Source organism: Pygocentrus nattereri, chromosome 6 (assembly GCF_015220715.1).
Source record: "Pygocentrus nattereri isolate fPygNat1 chromosome 6, fPygNat1.pri, whole genome shotgun sequence".
NCBI lineage: Eukaryota > Metazoa > Chordata > Actinopteri > Characiformes > Serrasalmidae > Pygocentrus > Pygocentrus nattereri.
The window spans coordinates 17224906-17245145 of NC_051216.1; the positions used below are offsets into that span (position 1 = coordinate 17224906).

Genomic DNA, 20240 nt, shown 5'->3' on the forward strand with positions numbered 1-20240 from the left:
GACTTATGTTATAGAAAGGTGAAGAGAATATTTTCTATTTTGGAGTAAGAAAGAATCTCACATTAAACACTCAAAAAATAAATAAATAAAATAAAAAGATGACACGTTAGGTTCTAAAGCATGCAAGCTAATATCACCATAACCTTACATCCAGCTCCAAGTTTTGTAACAGAAGAGAGTGTAACTAGACCTAGTCTTCACAAACAAATATTTTCCTTCCTCTGAGGGTGGGCCTTCTCAACTGCAGAGGGTATATATGAGATACGCCTGGCTTTTGCAAATCAGAAAGACAAGATAAGCTACATGGCACCCAGTAACTGTTGTGATTTTTCTGTTAGCATGAGCTCCATAGCTTTTGCTGCAGTGAATATCCCTGTCTCTATTGTTTGCTTTTGTATGAACATCTTTTTTGTTTTCTGCATGATCTTCCCACAGCAAGGAACAGATCAGCTAAAACAACCTCTTAATGTTTTACTCGGATCACTTGTTGGGTACAACACCACTCTCCAAGCCTGTGTTTTTCTTTTTGCTATGATGGAAAATGACATATTTACAGTGAGTGATATTTGTTATGCTGTTATAATAGAATGTATCTGTTTTGCCATGAGGACCAGTGTGACCTCCATCCTTTGGCTGAATGTGTTCTACTACTGCCAGATTGTTCCTGCTCAACATCCTCCCTTTATTTGGATGAAGAAGAACATCAGAGTGTTCATATACTCTGCTCTGATCATGGACAAATTCTTCTTTATGTTTGAGTTCTCTTTAGGCATTGCATATAGAGCTACATATAGAGAATTTGATGAATACAATGCTGAGACAAACTTTAATACAACACACTTGCAATGGTATGCTGTCATACATAAAAAACTGGACACAGTGAGTGATGTGTTGTATGCAGATACATGGATAAGATTAGCCTATTTCTTGCTGTGTCTTTTTGTGATGTCTGCATCAAGCTGTGCAACTGTTCTCTACCTGCAAAGACACATGAAAAGCATGGAAGAGAGCAGCAGGTCTTTCTCTTCTCCTCGCCTCCAGAAACAGATGAGGGTGACTATCACAGGCAGCATACAGGCTCTCTTATACTTCCTCTGCTCAACCTGGTTGTTAGTAAGAGAATTACTAGTATTTGTATTCTATCTAGAAATAGATTTAAATGGTCATTTGTTTTGCACTGTTGCGTGCTTGTACTCTTTGGGAATAACCATTAATTTGAGTGTGGGCCAAACAGTATTTCGTCAACAAGTCATTCATGTCTTACAAATATGTCTTCAAACTCTCAAACTTGGATCTATTTGAATTTGTAGTAGAGAATTTATTGAGAATTTTGTACATGTTGAAGTGCAAACCTTTTGTACAAAATATTTACATGTTCAAGTGGGAAATTATCTTTTTTTAACACTTATTATTTGAACTGGCAACCAAATAAAACTAGAGAAAATTTCTTTACTGCTTTGCAATCCTGATAGCATACATCTCAAGCACTTCCGTGCTTCCATCATTAGTAAATATGAGTCATCTTGCAGTGAAAGTGCAGTTCAAATTAAACATCTGTTTGCTCTTTGATTTCTGCAGCACATTTGTCATGATATATTTTTCAGCAGTGTTTTGAGAAAGTTCTATATAGTTACTATTGAAGAAACCCAGCTTGTATAAAAACCAGTACAATCATGTACTGATTGTAAAGCACCTACTTTACTATCATTTCTCTTTTCCAGGTAACACTTCATTATCTAGTTATATTATTAACTATGTTATTGTTTTTATTATTGCCAGATATTGTTAGCAAGGCAGTAGCTAATTATCCTCACTTTTTTCACTGACTGCAAGATTGTGTGTATCAAAAAAAGTAGCCTACCACTATTACTCTCACTAAACACATAATGGTTACCCTGTATTCATCATGTAAATAAGGAAAATAAAGTTGAACCCTTTCAACAGCCAAGTATGTTGTTTGGTCTGCACTTTGTACATGGTGTACTATGATCACTACATTGAAATTCAACCAACCTCTCCATGAGGTATGAAGCACACCAAGATCTTCTTTGTATCATAGTCTAATGTCTTAGTAGGACAGTCTCCATCCTCTAGCAAAGTCCAGACCACGCTAGTGATGCTTTGAAAGTGATGTTGCTCTCTTCATGAGCTGTGTCAATAGTGAAAATTGGAGCAGTGCACTGAAAAACATTAAAATCAGTACAGAGATTGTAAGCACTGTAACCATTTTGTCTTAGCTCCACTGGAAAGGGACACGCAAGTGAGTCAAGTCAAGTGATACAGCTAACAGTAATATCGCCCATTTGATGACAGCATGTTAAAATGACATGCTCAAGTTATGTTAACATTTAAGTGTGTGGTGTCACTACAAATGAGAAGAAATGTAAAGTACTACTGAACTTCACAATTAAAATCTTTTAGCCCTGTGTTCAACCCTTTAACCCTCAACACCTGCACATCTCCCTCCTCTGAAAGTTTCCAGTGACTATTTGGTTGCGTAATTTTCTGGTTGCTAGGTGAGAAGAATAAACATAGCTGACTAACAGCTTAGCTTGCTAGAATTACCCAGTGCTGACCATCCTGGCAAGCAATACAAACTGAGTGTCAGTTCTGTGATTTTTAACACATTAAAACACATGGCAAAAATACTATATGTTTTCATGGGATACATAACAGCAGCACTGTAGCTTCACATAAATTACAAACGTGCACTTCTTTGAACTGCATTTACATAGTAAACAATAGAAACCACAACCGTGGTGAACAAATCGCAATCACAGGTATTTTGATGTGTCCAGTTAGGTCTGAAGTCTTCCAATTCATGACTTGAGTCCAAGTCATGTGACTAAAGTCCAGGTATCTGAGGCTTGAAGCTGAGGCCTTTGGGATAATTACCTCCCATCCACACCGCCATTGTAAGAGACTTTATGTTCAGCTTTTCTGTTTGCTTGCTGTTGAAGATACTTCACAATAGGATCCCAATGTCCCCAGTCAACAAACATTTATTGAGTTTTCAAAATTTCCTGGCATCTCACACTTAATTCTCTTTTTTCTTCAATTCAGTTCCTTAACTGCTAATAGAACCTTTAACTGCACATATCTTACCAGTGTTCATATCAACAGCTGAGTTAAAGATTCTTTTTTCTATCCTTACCTGAAAACAACTATCAATTTCCATTTTCCATTTAGGTTATGACCAAAATATTATACTTCAAAAAATGTGGTGCAGAATATGTGTCTGATTTCTCAAAGTCCACTTTCTGAGCTCCTGCTTCGGTAGATCATTATTGTTTGTCAAGAAATAAGGAGTTAAGATAAATATAAAGTTTAATGCTATTAAGGAAGTTATGATGTTAAAACTATAATAAAACTGATATAAAAGTTAAAGTAGTAGACTCTGGGAAAGGAAATTACAGCAGAAGGCGCCTGTGAATGAGCCCTCAATGAATGGGAGTGAATGGAACTCAAGGGCTAAGTTAAAATAGTTTCTAATCACTCATCCAGAAGGTTTCTTTAATTTTAGAAAGTAGAAAGATGTATTTAACTAAAAAAAAAAAAAACAAAGACATTCTACCTATATATTTCCTTTTTTCTACACCAAATGGGTTTTGGGCAGCAAAAAGCTGGCATTACTGCTAGAGAGTGATGATTGGTTGGCGAGCGGAGCAGCTCTTTGGCTGTTCACACTCAGTGACGTCATGAACATACATCAAGTTTAAAAACCAAGAACATCAAGTTTAAAAGCTCTTAACACAACAGCAGTGTTAAAATGTTTTATTATATTCAGTGTTCAGAAAATTATTGCATTCTTTTACATTAAAAATGCTCAAGCATTTATAAACTATGATTTTTTGATATGCTCCATATCTATCCATTCATTTTGGACTCACTCGGGAGCGCCCTCTAGCGTTTGAGAAAACTATAAGACATTGCAGAGTGGGAATTCTCTCTACAAGTTCTCTGCAGAAATCTTCTGAAGTGACTGATACTTACATGCTCTTTGATGCTGGCTTCCCCTAGTGTTCTATAAAGGCACTTAAACTTTGTCTGCCAAGTGCAGGAATTTCAGTCTGTGACTTGAAAAATATAATTAATAGACATGTAGATATTTGAAAGTCCCTACAGAATAACTGAGTCTAAGCATTTATTTCTATTGAACTAAATAATCCAAGCTTAGCATGTGTGAACACTCTGGTAACAGCTACCCAATTATTTTTTATAGAACACGTGTGCTCTGATACCACAATATATATTTAATGTAAGTTGACAAGATGAAAATATTTAAACTTTCCTGCTGTAATAAATTACACATTGAACATCGTTCTTCTCTTTTATTTCAATATGGTTGTATATAATATATACCTATATAACGAGTGTGCATGCAACCTTTTCATAAGCATTGTAACAAGACGTGCTACTTTCTCAATCAAATGTTCAATTAGATATGTAAAGAGATGTATAACTCTCCTACATAATCTTTGTTATGTATATACCTTCCAGAAAAGGGTGTATAATATGATATTTTCAACATTCACTATATAGATGGGTTTCAGTGAAGCAGATGAAAGAGATAGGCCAATTGACAAAAAAAAAAAAGCATCCAACTAAACAATGTCAACAGTATAAATATGAAACAGGCTAGTAAGGTTGATTTTCAAGACTCACGGTCATCAAAAAGACAAAACGAAGTTAACATTGAGAACATTGAGTAATTAATACTATAGTAAGTAAAGCTACACAATGCCAAACCCGCAGTGAGGGTGGACTATGTATGGTCCCAAAGATATGAAAAGCACAAAACACCTAACCTGTTGTACCAGAGTTAACCTGCATAAAATACAGCAGGTGGCAAAGCTAAAGCTACAAAATGAGGCCAAAGCTAAAACAAAGTTGGCAACACATTTAACAACAGCACAGCAAACTAATAGCCTTTTTATCTTCAAATACCCTCCCCTATTCAATCAAATGGAGGACGAGAGTACAGCAGCTGAATTCCAATTGGAGGAAGAGTATACCTGCTGAATGCCAATGAGGCAGCCATTGGTTAGATTGGGTTAGGGACATCAGGTAGAGGGGAATAGAACAAAAAAAAAAAAAAAACAAACAACAAAAAAAAAAAATGGGGTAGAAAAAAAGAAACAAAAAAACCAAACAAGAAAAAACATACATGTGGCTCTAGCATGTAACAATGAAGCTTTGTTGTCTTGCAGAGAGTGCAATTTTTGTGTGAGTGAAAAGAGCATTTACTAAAATGCTTATCTTCTTCCTTTGTGTGGATGAAAGGTAAACTCTTTGAAAACACAGCAGGTTAAGAAATTTCTAAAATATCGCCGAATCATAATTATGAGTCAAACACGTTTCCTTAATTTTTTTGCATTCCATATTGTAGAGTAATTGTCAAGGTGAACAGTGAATATCTATGTGCTGAATACAGTAAATTTGATTGGCTGGTGTGTTTCGTTGGCCCTGGAGCTTCATTGGAGTTTTGTTTCATTTCTTCAGGAGCAGGAATAGAACATTTACTTTTCCATATCTAACTGGTGTTCAAATAAACAGCAGAGTTAATATTTATTTCCCATGCTTATTCCTCAAATATATTCTTCAGAAAGCTACAATGTTTAAATGGTTGTCTTCAATAAAGCTACAGTAATAGACTCTAGGAACAGCATCACTCAATTGGAAACATTAGTAACTTTAGCACACTTGATATTAACCTAGTTTTGTGGCTGGCTCCAACTAGTGTTAGCCTTGATTAGTTCACTTTAATTCATGCAATATTCAGCAAGTTCTTTCAAGACACTGAGACCTTGTATGCTAGATGCAGGATTTCAGACTTGAAAAAAATCATTTATATTGATATAAAGATATCTAATTGTATAAATGTGTGTATATTTGGTATTATAAACATGATAAATGTTATGTACTCTAACTGAAAAGTCTTTTTAAATCTAATTAGGACTATTCAGGTGGTTGGTACAACCATATATCCAGGGGAAAAAATCCCCTTGTGATGTTTTATTATTTATATTTATTACAGCAGGAATGTTTCAATCTTTTCTAAGTCGTTCTTATGCATACAAAACAGGATAAGAACAAAATGGGGTACATATACACAGGTCAGGTCAACAATATCCAATATAACACACTATAGTCCTATAAATGGCTCCTTCTCAGTGGAGAATTCCTCACACCAATTGTAGAAAATACATCTATACATTCTACAATCTATTTTTGAGGCATATTAGCAAAACTGGCTACGTAGCTAAACAAGATAAGATATTCATACAATATTTTTTTCCAGTGTTATACTTTGTAATTTAATTTAGTTTTTTTGTTTTTTTTTTAACTTATGGGTGCACCTGTAGTGACCAGCTTGTAGTAGGCCCCTCTCTTAGCCATAAGCTCCTCATGTGTCCCTTTCTCTATGACAACACCCTGTGACATCACTGCAATAATATCAGCAGTCTGAATGGTGGAGAGTCTGTGTGCAATGACGATGCTGGTACGACCTCGCCGAGCTTCATCCAACGCTGCCTGAACCGTCTGCACATGCAAAAGGAGAAAAGGAGCCAAACAGACAGTTTTAATAATTTAACAATACAAGAAAGATGTGTGGAAAACAAGGATGACCTGAATACAAGAGAATTGTGACTTGGAAGTGCACTAATGATTTAATAATTTAATAATTTAATATGAGCCAGACTACTTTAAAATACTTTGAACCATTATATACATTATAAGAGCAAAAGCATGTGGCACTCCTTTATGTCCATGCAGTCAGTCCTTCCCCTGTTTCACCTGAAGCTGTTTTCATTGGTTATCTCATTAGTAAGATATTAGTAAGACCATCTGCCTCCTTAACACCTACTGAAAATCTCTGGTCTCACTTTTATTGGTCTCTAGAGCAAAAGCTCTAGATTTACAAACATCCTGGAGCACTAAGCAATGATCTCATCAGAAGTTAACCACAGGGCAGTTTAAGCACAGAGCCTTGACCTCAACTGCTTTGAACACCTTTGGCATAAATTGGAATGTCAATTGCAAGCCAACTTCTCATCCAACATCAGCATCTAACCTCACAAATGCTCTTTTGACTCAATGGGCACAAATTCCCACCAACACACTCGAAAATCATGCGGAAAGCGTTCCCAGAAGAGTGGACACTATTATTGCCTATGGTTTTGGCCAAGTAGTGTGTCATATATAATCCTAAAACCATGGGTGTTCTCTATTGTATTTTATTGTAAGTTCTTTTCTTGTTTTAGAGACGCACTTTACAACACATGAAACAAAATTATATGTGATATACCTTCTCACTTTCTGTGTCCAGAGCAGAGGTAGCCTCGTCCAACAGCAAAATTTTGGGGTTTCTGACGATGGCGCGAGCAATGGCTATACGCTGCTTCTGCCCTCTTGAGAGCTGAGAACCTTGAGCTCCAACTTGAGTTTCATATTTCTGTGAGCCAACCACAGTGAGGACAATAGGCTGTTGATTTGTTCACTACAATAACATATTTCTTAATGGTCAGATCTGTTCTGATTTGTCAACTTTTTTACTCTGCAAGGAAGATGGAAAACTCCAGGAATATTTTCCAGGCTATCCATTATGTGAAATTAGTGTAATTAGTCATGTGTTTCAGGTTTTAGGTATTATCCAAAGTTTGGATTTGGGTCTTAGCTGTACTATAATAAATCTGACCATAATAAACATGATTTATTATTACACTCATTACCACTTTTTATTTTACTCACATCAGGCAGAGACATCACAAAATCATGCAGATAAGCCTTCTTAGAAGCCTCTACAACCTCCTCCATGCTGACAGAGCGCAGGTTATCACCATACTGGATGTTTTCTGCTATAGTGCAGTCGAAAAGCACCGGCTCCTGAGATACAATTCCAATCTGAGATCGCAGGAATGGTACATTAACACCATGGGATGGGTGTCCATCTATCAACTGGAGTCAAGGAAAGGCAAACGATCAGCAATTAAACCTTCAGTCATGTCATCAATATCTAATTTAAAAGAACGCTGAAAAATGCTCTTAATACTTTTCTGTACAGTAATTTGTATGTAAATTGTATGTCTTGATGAGCTACAGCAATAATACTTTGGTTTCTCACCACTTGGCCTTCATCTGGGTCATAGAATCTCTCCAAGAGCTGAACACTAGTGCTCTTGCCACATCCACTACTGCCCACAAATGCAAGTGTCTGTCCAGGGCTCACTGACACCTCTAGTCCCCTCAACACTTGGATGTCTGGTCTGCTTGGGTATGTGAACCTGCAGCCTTTGAAATCAACCCTACCTTTAAAGTCAGCCTGTAAGACAAAATCAAAGTAACTTGTTTAATAAAATACTTGAAAATGTCTCACTGGACAAGAAATAGATTAATTATTCAAAACCCCCCTTCATATTTGTCAGAGAGTGTACTACAGTACATCATAACAAATGACTGATGAAACCTAATAACTTGAAAAATAAAATTTCAAGGGCCATTTTAAAGCACAATTTCTGAAGCTGCAAAAAACAGAATAGCTGTTGAACTGTTATTTTAACAGACACAAAAGGTATCAATTGAAAGCATAGAAACTACTTTCCGTGAACTAAAATAGAAGCATCAGCATGTGATATACAAATGTATATAATGTTTGAGTCATTATCTGTAATCAGTTTCAGTTTCAGCTCTGGACATTTTTGAGTGCTGCCATGATCTACATGTATGTTCTAGTCTAGGAGTTTCCAGAATGGGAAACTTTTGGGGACTATATGTAGAAATTCTTACAAAAAGGCAAAGTGAAGTTGAAGGCGATAAATAACCAACTTTTTTTTTATTTTTTAGCTTGACCCCTCTTTCATTAGAACCAGTACCAGGAGGTCAGCCTTGCATCTGTAGCATTGATCTATATATTTTTTTTGGGTGCATGGCTTACAGATGGCAAACTGACCCACTAAACATAGCAAATGGCCATGTTTATAAAGGCTGGTTCCGGTACATTGTTGCCTGGACCATTGCCAAATTAGGTACAACAGCAATTTCTGTTCTTAATATATACATAGACAGCCAGGAATGACTGTTCACAATGACCTCCCAGGTACAGCTCACATAAAACATACACAGATTGCAATAACACAATACTGAACATATTACATATAAAACACATAATACAGCAGACCCTTCACACTTGACTAATTTTAATCAGTTACTTTTTTTTTACCAGACAGATCAAGTAGCTTAGTTTTCTTACCCATCTTTGTCCCACTGCCTGATTAATGCTGATTTTGGGGACTCTGTCCAGCAGTTTGAAGAAGTGGGCAGCAGCAATTTTGGCTTTGGCATAGTCTGGTGTAAACGTTGAAGCTCTTCCAAGAGCTGTGCCACTGATTACAATGGCAGAGATCACTCTAAAGGATTAAACAGACATAGAATTAATTACGAAGACACTGACAATATATAGCTTAAATCTCATAATTCATTTTAACATACAGTATGTGTGTTCATGTTTGCAATAACCACTTACATGACTTACATGAACATGTTTATGCATAAGCACACTGAACAATTTAGAACTTCAATAATACATTTTTTGTTGCTTACATGAAGAGTAACAGATACAGTATTTAGCATTAATGTGTTTCATAACTTACCTAAAAACAACCACATAGTGAAGTCCCTCATAATTAACCAGATAGCCCCCATATCTAAAAGAGGCTGCATATGCCATAAAGGTAACACACCGGGCAAAGGCAAAGCAGATGGCATATACGTAAGCTTTCTTCTTGGCTGCTTTGTAGGGGGGCTCCAACTGCTGCTCATAAAGATCCACAAAGTGCTTCTCTTTAGCCAAACCTGCAATAGTTCTGATGTTGGCCATAGCTTCACTGGACACCTGCAGGAGCAGGTCTAGAATCATTAAACCATCTAGAACTATAATATGAAGACTTGTGTGTAAATGATAAAATCAGGGACAGGCTGAAGATGGGTTAGACATATAAAAGTTCAGAGCTAGCATAATTTATCCTGGAAACATATCCATGTCGACTGGCCCAAATAGTTTAGAAAGAAGAGATACTTTCTAAAGAAGAGATTATGTGTGTAAAAAAAGAAGTAACAGGTAAAACTATTTCACCTGTCCTGCTGCCTCCATTGCTTTCTTGTCCTCATTAGCCAATCCAGTCAGCATTTTGGCCTGAAAGACCCCGGAAAGGCCAATCAGTGGGAGGAAGCAGGTCACTACCAGACTCAGTTTCCAGCTGAAGTAGTACGCAATGATGAATGCTGCTCCAATGTTGGTCAGTGAGTTAACAATCATGCCAATCTGAGAGCCGGTAGCCTGACGCATACGGGGAAAATATTTATTTTCAAGTAAATCTTTAGTTTTCTCTGTTAAGGTTAAACTGTAACAAAGTGTATTGAAACAGAAGACGGCTTTACTTAACCTAAGCCTTAAGAGGGATTTACATTGATTGTTCAAAATTTCTCCATAATTCAGTGGTTGATAGGTAAATAAAGTCATTCAGAATTGTTTGATGTGAAATGCACTGTTCTAGAGAAACTTACTGAGAAGTTACTGGGTTATAACTGTTGACAGTTGTGATGACAGGAACCAGATATCTGAAGTGTTTACAATCTCTAAAAGCTTACTCTTAGACTTTTAGGACATGACATGGTTATGAATGTGCTGCTTGATGCCTGCAATATTGTTTTGTAATAGGTTTGAGAACAGTTTTAAAAAAAGTATATTTTGTTTATTCATGGTGGAGAGATACATATAGGGAGTTGTAAGGCCAAATAGTGACCAAAGATGTTTTTTTTCCAATTTACCACTGTTTTATCATTATTAACATTACCTTTAAATACTCAGGAGAGGCAAGTCAATTCAACTAATTGTTTTGGATGCTAAATAAAATGACTATATTTGTTTTATAGACACCATGACTTCTGGTTCCTATCACCACCACTGTAAGATGGATTTCTTTGGTTTAATATATGGAAAACCAAAGATGATTTAATATATTTGTACATAGCAGAGAGTTCTTCTACATAGGCTGTTCCTGTCTCTATATTTTGTGTATATTTAATACATTTCAGTTTTAGCATTTTCTTTTGGATTTTTACTTCATTTTGTCCGTACTGTTTTTAGTATCTATATAATGATGCCTTGCTGTGGAGTGTTTACCTCATCACAAGCATTTCAATGCATGAATGTCCTGACATAAAATAAACTTGAAACTAAACTTGAAGTGGTGAGTTTGTCTACTATGAATCATTTCCTATCAAACCACTCTGAAAGATGTTGTTTATACCATAAAGACTGAATTACATAAAAATTGTGAAAAATATATGGAATTACACTTGAATTTATGCAGATAAATTATTTCCTTTATATTTGACAGCCAGACCTACTCACCCCTTGCACCATGGATGCATCAGTAGCCAGTCTAGTGGTAAGAGCTCCAGGACTGTTTCTAGGATCATCAAACCATCCAATCTCCTGCTTAAGCATGGCCTGGAAACCAATCTTCCTCAGCCTGCGAGTCAGTAGCTCCCCAGACTTAGCAAAAGCATAGCCCTGTAACATGTACACTGCTCAGCTGCCATATAATGAAACAAACATTAAACATTCAACTACAAGCTGACATCTTGTTATGTTCATGTCCTAGGAGTTTACAGTTCTTCATGACACATAATGAATAAAAGACATGCATACCCTGCTCTGTATCTCTATCAAGCATATAGCTGTTAAAACAATATACCACTGAAATGTAAGTACATGAAAAAATCTTACTTGTAGGAGCTGTGAGAAGAAACTTATACATCCCACAATGACAAAAAGAATGCAAATCCCATTAATCTGTTGTCTCTGCTCATCCAGGTCTCTGATAGCAAATGTCTATAGAACAGAGAGAGACAGTATTATCTTCATATCACATGTGGTAACGATTACATTCCACTACAACAGGAAATTCTCTTGGTACTTTAAAACATCTCTCACCCCCAAAATTTGGCTGAACAAGAGGGCATAGATAGGATTAACAGATCCATTCACAGCTGCTCCTAAAGATCCCAAGAACATGTATGGCCACTCAGGTTGGTTGTATTTCAGAATTCGAGCCACAGGTGCTGATTCAGTTGACTGCTCTGAATGATCATCAAATTTCTTAAAGAGAATCAAATGATAAAGCAATCTGAGTGAAAGAATGGAGCACCTGCATTATATAGATGAAATGTTTTGTTGAACTGACCAAAATCTGCTCCACCAGTGGAAAATATTACCTCTTCATCCTCAGGTGTCTCTACTTTGAAACTGTCAGTTCTCAGCCTCAGTTCTCCAGAGATGGCATCAATGAGGTTATTTGACATTTGAGACTGTGTCCTCATTCGCAAGGATTGTCTGTTGAACATTAATCTCATTTCCATAACTCCAGATGAGATAAAGGTATTTATTTCCACTTAAAATTCTGAAAAATATTGTTTTGTTGTGCACTTTACCTTAAACTAGACTGATAGCTTCCCCTGCAGAAACCTCTTGTTTGTTCAATTCCATCATCTTCAAGGACGACAGTATCAGATGCTGGTGTTTTAGAAAGACAGACAAAAGAGACTTGTTACAAAAATCAAAGAGAGACTTATTAAAATCAAAGAGACTTATTACAAAAAGACTTGTCAAACAATGTGTCACTAATTAGGCATCAGATTTAGAATCTACCCACTGTTGCTTGTTTTCTGATTGGAAACATTTCCTTGGTTCTGGAGCGTGACGAGAGTGAAGTAGACTCCTTTCCTGTCCAGCAGTTCACTGTGTGAGCCCCTCTCCACAGCACAGCCATGCTCAAAGCCCACAATCACGTCAGCATTACGGATCGTAGACAGACGATGAGCAATAGAAATTGTGGTTCTGCCTATGCGAGCCTGACAAAAAAAAAAAAAAAATCACTTGGCGCCAAATGTATAAACATATCACAGAAAGATGTTCTTACTTTTCTAATGTAATTGCTCAAGTCTGAAAATGAAAGATGAAATCAATAGTACCTTTACGTTGACTATCAATTAATTAAGGTACAACCAGTTGGTCTCACCTTGTCAAGAGCCTCTTGCACAGTAGCTTCACTCTCATTGTCCAGGGCTGATGTGGCCATGTCTAGCAGTAGGATTTTGGGGTTTCTAACCAGAGCTCGAGCGATTGCAATCCTTTGCTTCTGCCCACCGCTCATCTGTCCCCCGCCTTCTCCAACTAGTGTATCGAATTTCTGCACCAATCAATCAACATATTATGAAAAATCATGCATTCTGTTCTCAGCTTCAGTCACAGGAACAATCTCTATTTTATATAAACAAAAACAGTAGCATTATAATATATAAACCTTAAACAGTGATCTTATATTCTGTCAACAGAACTAAGTGAGGTTTTGATTGAGTAACTAATTTTATGCACTATCTTTTTACCACCGTCACTAATTCAGCCAAAACATTTAAAGGGACCATATTTCTTGCTGGTTTTTAAATTTATTTTCTATCCACCCATCCATCCATTTTCTAAGCCGCTTCTCCGTCAGGGTCGCGGGGGGATGCTGGAGTCTATCCCAGCAGTCTTCGGGCGGAAGGCAGGATACACCCTGGACAGGTCGCCAGTCCATCGCAGGGCATAATTTATTTTTGTGTGATTAATTTTTACATAGCCATTTTCCAACATATCTTCACCCCTTAAAATTAAACAGGCTTTCTTTTTTAGTGAGCCTTTAATGTTCATTTTTGTCAACGATCTTTGCTGTGTTTCCATACTCTATGTTGTGCCTCAATTAAATAAGCAGTCCAGACTGAAACACTTTCTATAACCTCAGTGTGAATGGCCAGGTCTAAGTTGCTGTGGGCTATATAGAGGGGAACAAGTAATCTTGTTGTATACAAAATAATGAATGAAAGAATCATGTATGAACCATATGGACTGAGGAGTCAACGGTACATTTTGGAACTTCAAAAATGTTTACATACTGCTTTCAACTCTTTTCAGGTAAGTGTAGAAAATTAGGTTTACCATGATACAGGCCCTTCAGGCAAAAGTTAAAAACATCTAATCAGAGAAGATATAAGACATATGCCTTCACAAGAGTGTCGAATTTCCAATCGCTAAGAAATGAAAAAAAGTGATCACACCACTACTTCGTGATAAGATAACATGCTGTTTATTTAGATACCATTCAGCATGATAAGGTACTGGTTAATTACCTGTGGCAAGTCCATGATAAAGTTGTAAGCATTGGCGTCTTTGGAAGCTTGTATGATCTCCTCCATGGTGACTCCTGTTCTGCCAAAGCGAATGTTCTCCGAGATAGTGGTGGCAAAGAGAACAGGCTCTTGCTCTACGATGCCTATCAGGGACCGCAGCCACTGAATATTCAGGCTCCTAATGTCATGGTCATCCAGGGTAACCTATGAGTGATGATAGCTTAGCCTATGTCATGCTGAGTAGAGTTATCCCATATGGATGCATATAGTAAACAGGTATATTGTTGTTTGGCTTACCATTCCATGTTTGGGATCATAAAATCTCTGAATGAGTTGAAGTGCTGTACTTTTGCCAGATCCGCTAGGTCCAACAAATGCCGTTGTCTCCCCAGCTTTAACCACCAAATTTAAATCATCTAAAATCTACAACCAAAGAAAAATGTATTAATAAACATAAATAAATAAAAATATTTTTTGTAATACACAAATAGCAACAAATTAGCAAACAAAAAGGGTTTTATAAAAACTAAGGAATCTAACCTTCACGTCAGGTCTGGAGGGATAGTTGAACTCAACACCATGGAATTCAATGTCACCTTTCACCCTCTCTAATTTGTGCCCATCCTCTGAGAAACAATCAATTTCTGGCATCTGTGTGAGTACAAAGGTTGGCAGTTATTAATTCTTCCTTCACCAGAAGACAGTACGTTTTATTGATTTTGCAATGCTTTTAGTGAACTGTTTGCAACACTGTGAGACTTACTCTGTCAATGGTGTCAAAGATACTCTTGGCTGCAGCACGACCAGAAGCAAAAGCCTCTAGACATGGGGATGCCTGACCCAGATTCACGGCTCCCATAAGTACTCCAAAAAACACCTGGAGTTAAACAACAGCCAAGCACATCTGCTTACTGTGCATTTAAACGCAGATGGTAAAATACTCAGTGTTGAACTCTTACAGTGTTCATTCATTTGAGTCCAGAAGGACTTTACACTGTAGAAAAAAACATATTTAACTCTGGGAATTTTACTGTGGTGATGGTCGGTTCAGTGTATGAAGAACTTATAGAACTCTTAATTCAGCATCATTACCAGATGTAAAACTTCAGTAGTAAATGAAATAAGTGGCTGAATAGGTGATTCTATTAGAATGACTTATACCTGGATGAGGGTTCCAGGTGTGAGCTCCTTTGTCTCAATGACAAGCTTGGAGCCATACCAAAACGCTAGGGCATAACAGAAGAAGATGATACACCACAGGTAACCCTGAAATATGCCAATGATTGCCCCTTTCTTTACCCCCCAAGTCTGAGCCTCTTCAAGGTTCCTGTCATATCTGGAGACAACAAAAATACCTTCTTCATACATTGCTTTGATACACCTGAGACAGGCAAAGACAATAACAGACATTAGATAGTACCTATCAGTCTCCTTATCCTCTCCTCCAAAGGCTGCTACTGTTCTGATGGAAGAAAGAACTTCATCAGCTACAGCTCCAGCTTTAGCGTAGGCCTGTAGCTCACGACCTGTCAGTCTCGCAACCCCCTGCAGATACACAGCAGCATACATTACAACTTAAAACTATAAGGCCTGGCTTAATGTCTTTTTGCTCTTGTTGTTAATGTTACAGTGATATTGAGCATTGTTTTGAATAAATAAACACTGACCATGGCCATTAGTCCTGCAGCCAGTCCAATCAGAGGGCTCACTGCAATTACAACCAATGTAAGTTTCCATCCTCCAACAAAGCCCACCAGAAAGCCAAAGATGAATGTTGAGAACCTTTCAATGAAGATGGCTACCTGGTCTGCTATTGCACTGTTGATTTTATTAATGTCACTGTTAACATGAAGAGAAAAATACACAATTACAAATATATAAAAAGACAGTGACACTCATATGACAAAGAAAGTCAAAACAACAAAGCCTGTAAATGTAGATTTTAGCTGTTATATTTTATTTATTTATATATAAAGAAAAAAGTTATTTGAACGTTACTCAGATATCCTTGTGTTCAGCTCCCCAACAGACGTGCAGTCAAACCAGCCAATCTCCATGCACATGATTTTCCTGAAGTATTTTTTTCTGATTCTTTGTGTTTGCCTTGCAGCTGCAGAAACCCAGAAATAAATCTGAAATAAAAGCGAGGGCATGTCGACTGTTTAAACACGTGTTATTTAAAAGTCATTGTCATTGTTTATGATAGTTGCATGATAAAAATTGTCAGATACAGTACAATGTTTTTTTTACCTGACAGTAGCTAACAATTAGCACTCCCAATCCAATGCCAACATAGTAATAAGCAAACATGGTCATTTGTGCCTCAATATCCACACTGTATGAGCAAAAAAGTGGTAAGAGAAACAACATGTGTCCTATGGCACAAACCAAAACTCCCATACAAATTAAAATGCAGTCAGTTTTACGGCACTCACCCACAGCTTACAGTTTTATTATCCTCCTGCTCCACCACAGACCCATTAGTCCAAGTCACAGTGTTATTGATGCAGGTTTTGTTGGGATCAGCTAGTTCCTGGACCTCCAGCTCATAGGCCACAAAGGTGTTGGTCATCATGCTATAGACAAGCAGCATGAGCGGGGAGGCAGCCCCATGGACGAGCGCACACAAGCCCCCGACCACCATCATCACAACGTCTACCCATGTAGCAAAGCGGAACAGTTGAAAAAATCCAACTCCTAGATTTTTTTCTTTGTTTTTGTCACTCTTTTTCCTTGCAATGTGAAGATAAAGTTACATTATTAACAACGTCAAACCATTATTGTTATTATTATTCCTCTTTTATTGTATTTAAATTGAAGTTTTTTTTTTTCATTATAAAAATTCAGTACTCACCTTTTTTCAGCGGCTGTGGTATAAGATATTATAAAGTTAATTAGATATTATAAAGTATATTAGTTACACAATCACCTTATTTAAAAAAAAAGAGATAACAAAATACTCTCTTATCACATTTCACCATAAAAAGCTACAGGCCATACCTTCGTCAACTTCACTTGCTTGCACAAATTGGAGCTCTCTGCTCTGATGAGCTTCCTTCATGTTCAGTAAAATCCTTGGTTCAGTAACCCTAGTGGGGCTAACACCAACATCAAATTAGATTTTGCATATGCATGTTGAGATATAAACATGTATTTTCTTATTTATGTTGTGAGTACTGAAGAACAATAATTCTAAACAATTCTAAATCAAGACAAGAAACAGCACTACACAAAACACCATCCAATACCACCCACCTCTCATCTCTACCTGGTTTTATGTGTAGCCTTTGACTATATAATGGTGTGCAAAGTGTAATTTTTGTACTATTTTCTGTATCAGAAATATAAGATTTCCAATAATCTTAATTAATTAGATTAATTAAAGATACATAGATGAAATATTAACTAGGCAGTTTTTAATAATTTTTCTTATAAGATAAAATAAGATAACAGTCTAGTAATGTGTACCTTTGAACCATGGGAGACAAAGAACTTGGCAGCATTAACCATTTAGGTCATTATGTAACCAATAAATGGTTAATACCTATACATGTATGTCTGTGTAGTCATCTCTGTCAATTTAAGCATTAGAAATTTAAAAAGTGAGGTCTAAAAATGATGATATAGTTTAACCTGAGATTCCTGATCTGCATTCCTCACTCCTATTACTTAATAATAACTCAGCTAGTTTGCATTGTTTTCCTGGAAGCTGATGAATATTATTATAAATTATAATCATTAAAATGTGATAAATGTGTAAGAGGTTAAACATGTCTATAGTAATTAGAATTATAAAGATTTATTAGACTTTCTGTTGCTGTTGTGGGCTGTCTACTGCATTAATATCCCCATAAATGGTTCTTCAAAGGATTCTTTCACAAAGGCAACAGTTATATATAGCATGAATACTTAAACAACCATTAGAATGAATAAATGGTTCTTTGCATGTGGGTAACTTGATTGAAAACCTGTTGTATATGATTCTTTAAAGACTAGTTTTGTATATATTTATATTAAAAGTGGTCAAAGAAGTGCACCAGACATTTTCTAATAATACTAGAACAAGAATAACTTAAAGAGAAACAATATTTTCAATCTGTTTTAAACATCGATTCATTTGGACTTCAGTAATGTGCACTAATTTTTGGACTATAATTTCGGATTGTGAGAAAAATAAAATGAGTAGAAAAGCATTTACCTGTTTCTGTGTATCCTCAGGAGTTTCCCGGCAGGGTCTGTACAGAGTATGGTCACTATCAGTGAGTATAACTCTTCGGTTGGGTTTATGCTATCTGTGTCCAGTCCACACCTTCATGGCTATCTGCCCTCTATTAGACTGATAAGACATTACCTCTTTCAGGCCTTTGACAAGCCCAAGGTCTTCGGAGGTTCAGAGATAGACTATGCTTTCTTAGAAGATAAATATAGTCCTGTACAAAATATGTTAATACATACACTGTACTACCAGTTTTTCTAGGAATGCCTTCAGTCATTGGCACGGGGTTTCTTGCGATTGGTCACGTAGCAGCCCCCCAGTCAGAGTAGGAGAGGGCATGTAAATGTGGCTGTTGCTGTCTTCACCCTCTGGCAGAAGTGTAGCTAATTTGATGGCCTGGGCGCGGTTTTCCCACACTACGAAACTCTGGTTTCACTGTCCGTGCAGTTTGAATGCAGTAAGCGAGTAATAAACTCGCTACGGCAGCACTCATACTAATATTGGATCGGTGCAGAGAAGATTAGCATGACTCCTATATTATATACATATACACACACACACACACACATGTGTATATATATATATTTCTTGAAAATGTACAGAAAGTGGAAGCAGCTGTGGATTGTCGATCGTCTGCCATGATACCAGTAAACCGAATTGCCGCGCTGTGTGACGGTGGCTCCAACTGATGACGCGGAACGTTCACGGCACGCCTTTCGCTCTTGGCCACGCCTCTTTCCCCGCCCCCACGCAGAGGGTAAAACCGGAGCAAAGAAAAGAGAGAAGCGCGAAAAAAAATTATGAACGTAAAATGCGAGACGCAAAGAAAAGCAGTGTGACGCGCAAACAAAAGAAAGAAACGCAAAAGAGGGAAAGTATTGCAGAAACAAAATAGGAACGTAAAATGCAAAATGCTAATCTTATATTTGCGATATATTTTTTTTTCTCGTCACCATTAAAGACCCTAATTTCACTCCATAGGTGGTGAACTACTTTCAGCACAGCAGTGGCACTGATGTGATAGAGACACGCTAATGTATGGGAGTTTTTAAACGCCGTGTACACTTACTGGTTACTTTATAGGCCACTGAAGTCGAGTGTCATTCCTTAGTCTATGTTGTGTCCATACTAGGAACTCCAAGTCCAAGCATTTTTTCTCTATGGGAAAAAATTAATGCCATATTTGTAAATCAGCCTGTGCTAGACAAAAACATTCCAAACCAGGTACATTTAGTCCTGTATGTATTTCTTACCAAAGTTTATTGGACACTGCACCTCAATGCTTTTATATTACAACATCAGTTACATCAGTTTTCTCACAGAGGCCTGAGTTGCGTTGAAAACTAGATACCACTACACTATATATGCTATACTAATAAATGGACTTCTAGTGGTGGTGTACTCACATTGACATACTATTTAGTATTGTACAGTGTAGTGGATGCAGTACTGGTATTCATAGTGTAGGCATAATATTGGCTATAGAGTGATGGCACTTCTTCTGGGGTTTATTAGACGCACCTAGCTCATCTTTGTCCATGTACAGTTTGTGTGAGTCATTATTTAACTCACTTCCGTCAAGCAGGAGCACACCTGAGCACTTTAAGTTTAAATCAGTTCGTTCTAATCGATTAGTTATATGAACTATTCTCCTGCGTCGTTGGAATGAAAATCTTCAGCCAAACCAGACCTTTGTGGATAAGATTGTTGGCCCCTGCTGTAGTTCTTCATCAGTGATAAGTTTTTGAACACAAGAGCTATTCTCAATACATCAGTGACACTCACATTTAAAAAC

At 37.0% G+C, this 20240-nt stretch overlaps 2 protein-coding genes across 5 annotated transcripts; one reads left to right on the plus strand and one right to left on the minus strand.

Annotated features, from left to right (window-relative positions):
* The first annotated feature begins 303 nt into the window (after positions 1–303).
* On the plus strand, positions 304–1302 carry LOC108423849 (taste receptor type 2 member 1-like). The gene has a single exon (XM_017691452.2). The coding sequence runs from the start codon at positions 304–306 to the stop codon at positions 1300–1302; it is 999 nt and encodes a 332-aa protein (XP_017546941.2).
* A 5007-nt stretch (positions 1303–6309) lies between these two features.
* Positions 6310–18702, minus strand: abcb11a (ATP-binding cassette, sub-family B (MDR/TAP), member 11a). 4 transcript variants are annotated; one of them, XM_037539362.1, is made up of 27 exons: positions 18428–18692; positions 17230–17327; positions 17084–17096; positions 16665–16961; positions 16480–16564; positions 16228–16361; positions 15897–16068; positions 15650–15774; positions 15391–15565; positions 14993–15106; positions 14770–14880; positions 14527–14652; positions 14230–14433; positions 13083–13253; positions 12717–12915; positions 12496–12577; positions 12280–12397; positions 11999–12163; positions 11792–11896; positions 11414–11575; positions 10133–10336; positions 9651–9892; positions 9251–9407; positions 8126–8323; positions 7753–7959; positions 7310–7456; positions 6310–6543 (listed from the first exon to the last, which is right to left on the minus strand). In XM_037539362.1, exons 2-27 carry the CDS (start codon positions 17288–17290, stop codon positions 6343–6345), a joined length of 3975 nt encoding a protein of 1324 aa, XP_037395259.1. In that variant the 5' UTR covers positions 17291–17327; positions 18428–18692; the 3' UTR covers positions 6310–6342. The 4 variants fall into 4 exon arrangements, with proteins under 4 accessions (XP_037395259.1, XP_037395258.1, XP_037395262.1 ...); XM_037539361.1 differs by having other exon boundaries at positions 15391–15774; positions 18428–18693; XM_037539364.1 differs by lacking the exons at positions 6310–6543; positions 7310–7456; positions 7753–7959; positions 8126–8323; positions 9251–9407 and having other exon boundaries at positions 9745–9884; positions 15391–15774; positions 18428–18702.
* Positions 18703–20240: the final 1538 nt, after the last annotated feature.

Coding starts and splice junctions, on each gene's coding strand:
- abcb11a (XM_037539361.1), bottom strand. CDS start 17,290: ATGAAGGAAGCTCATCAGAGCAGAGAGCTCCAATTTGTGCAAGCAAGT. Junction 14,881..14,992: donor TCTTTGACACCATTGACAGA/GTAAGTCTCACA, acceptor GTACTCACACAG/ATGCCAGAAATTGATTGTTT. Junction 12,578..12,716: donor CAATCAGAAAACAAGCAACA/GTGGGTAGATTC, acceptor CTAAAACACCAG/CATCTGATACTGTCGTCCTT.
- LOC108423849 (XM_017691452.2), top strand. CDS start 304: ATGGCACCCAGTAACTGTTGTGATTTTTCTGTTAGCATGAGCTCCATA.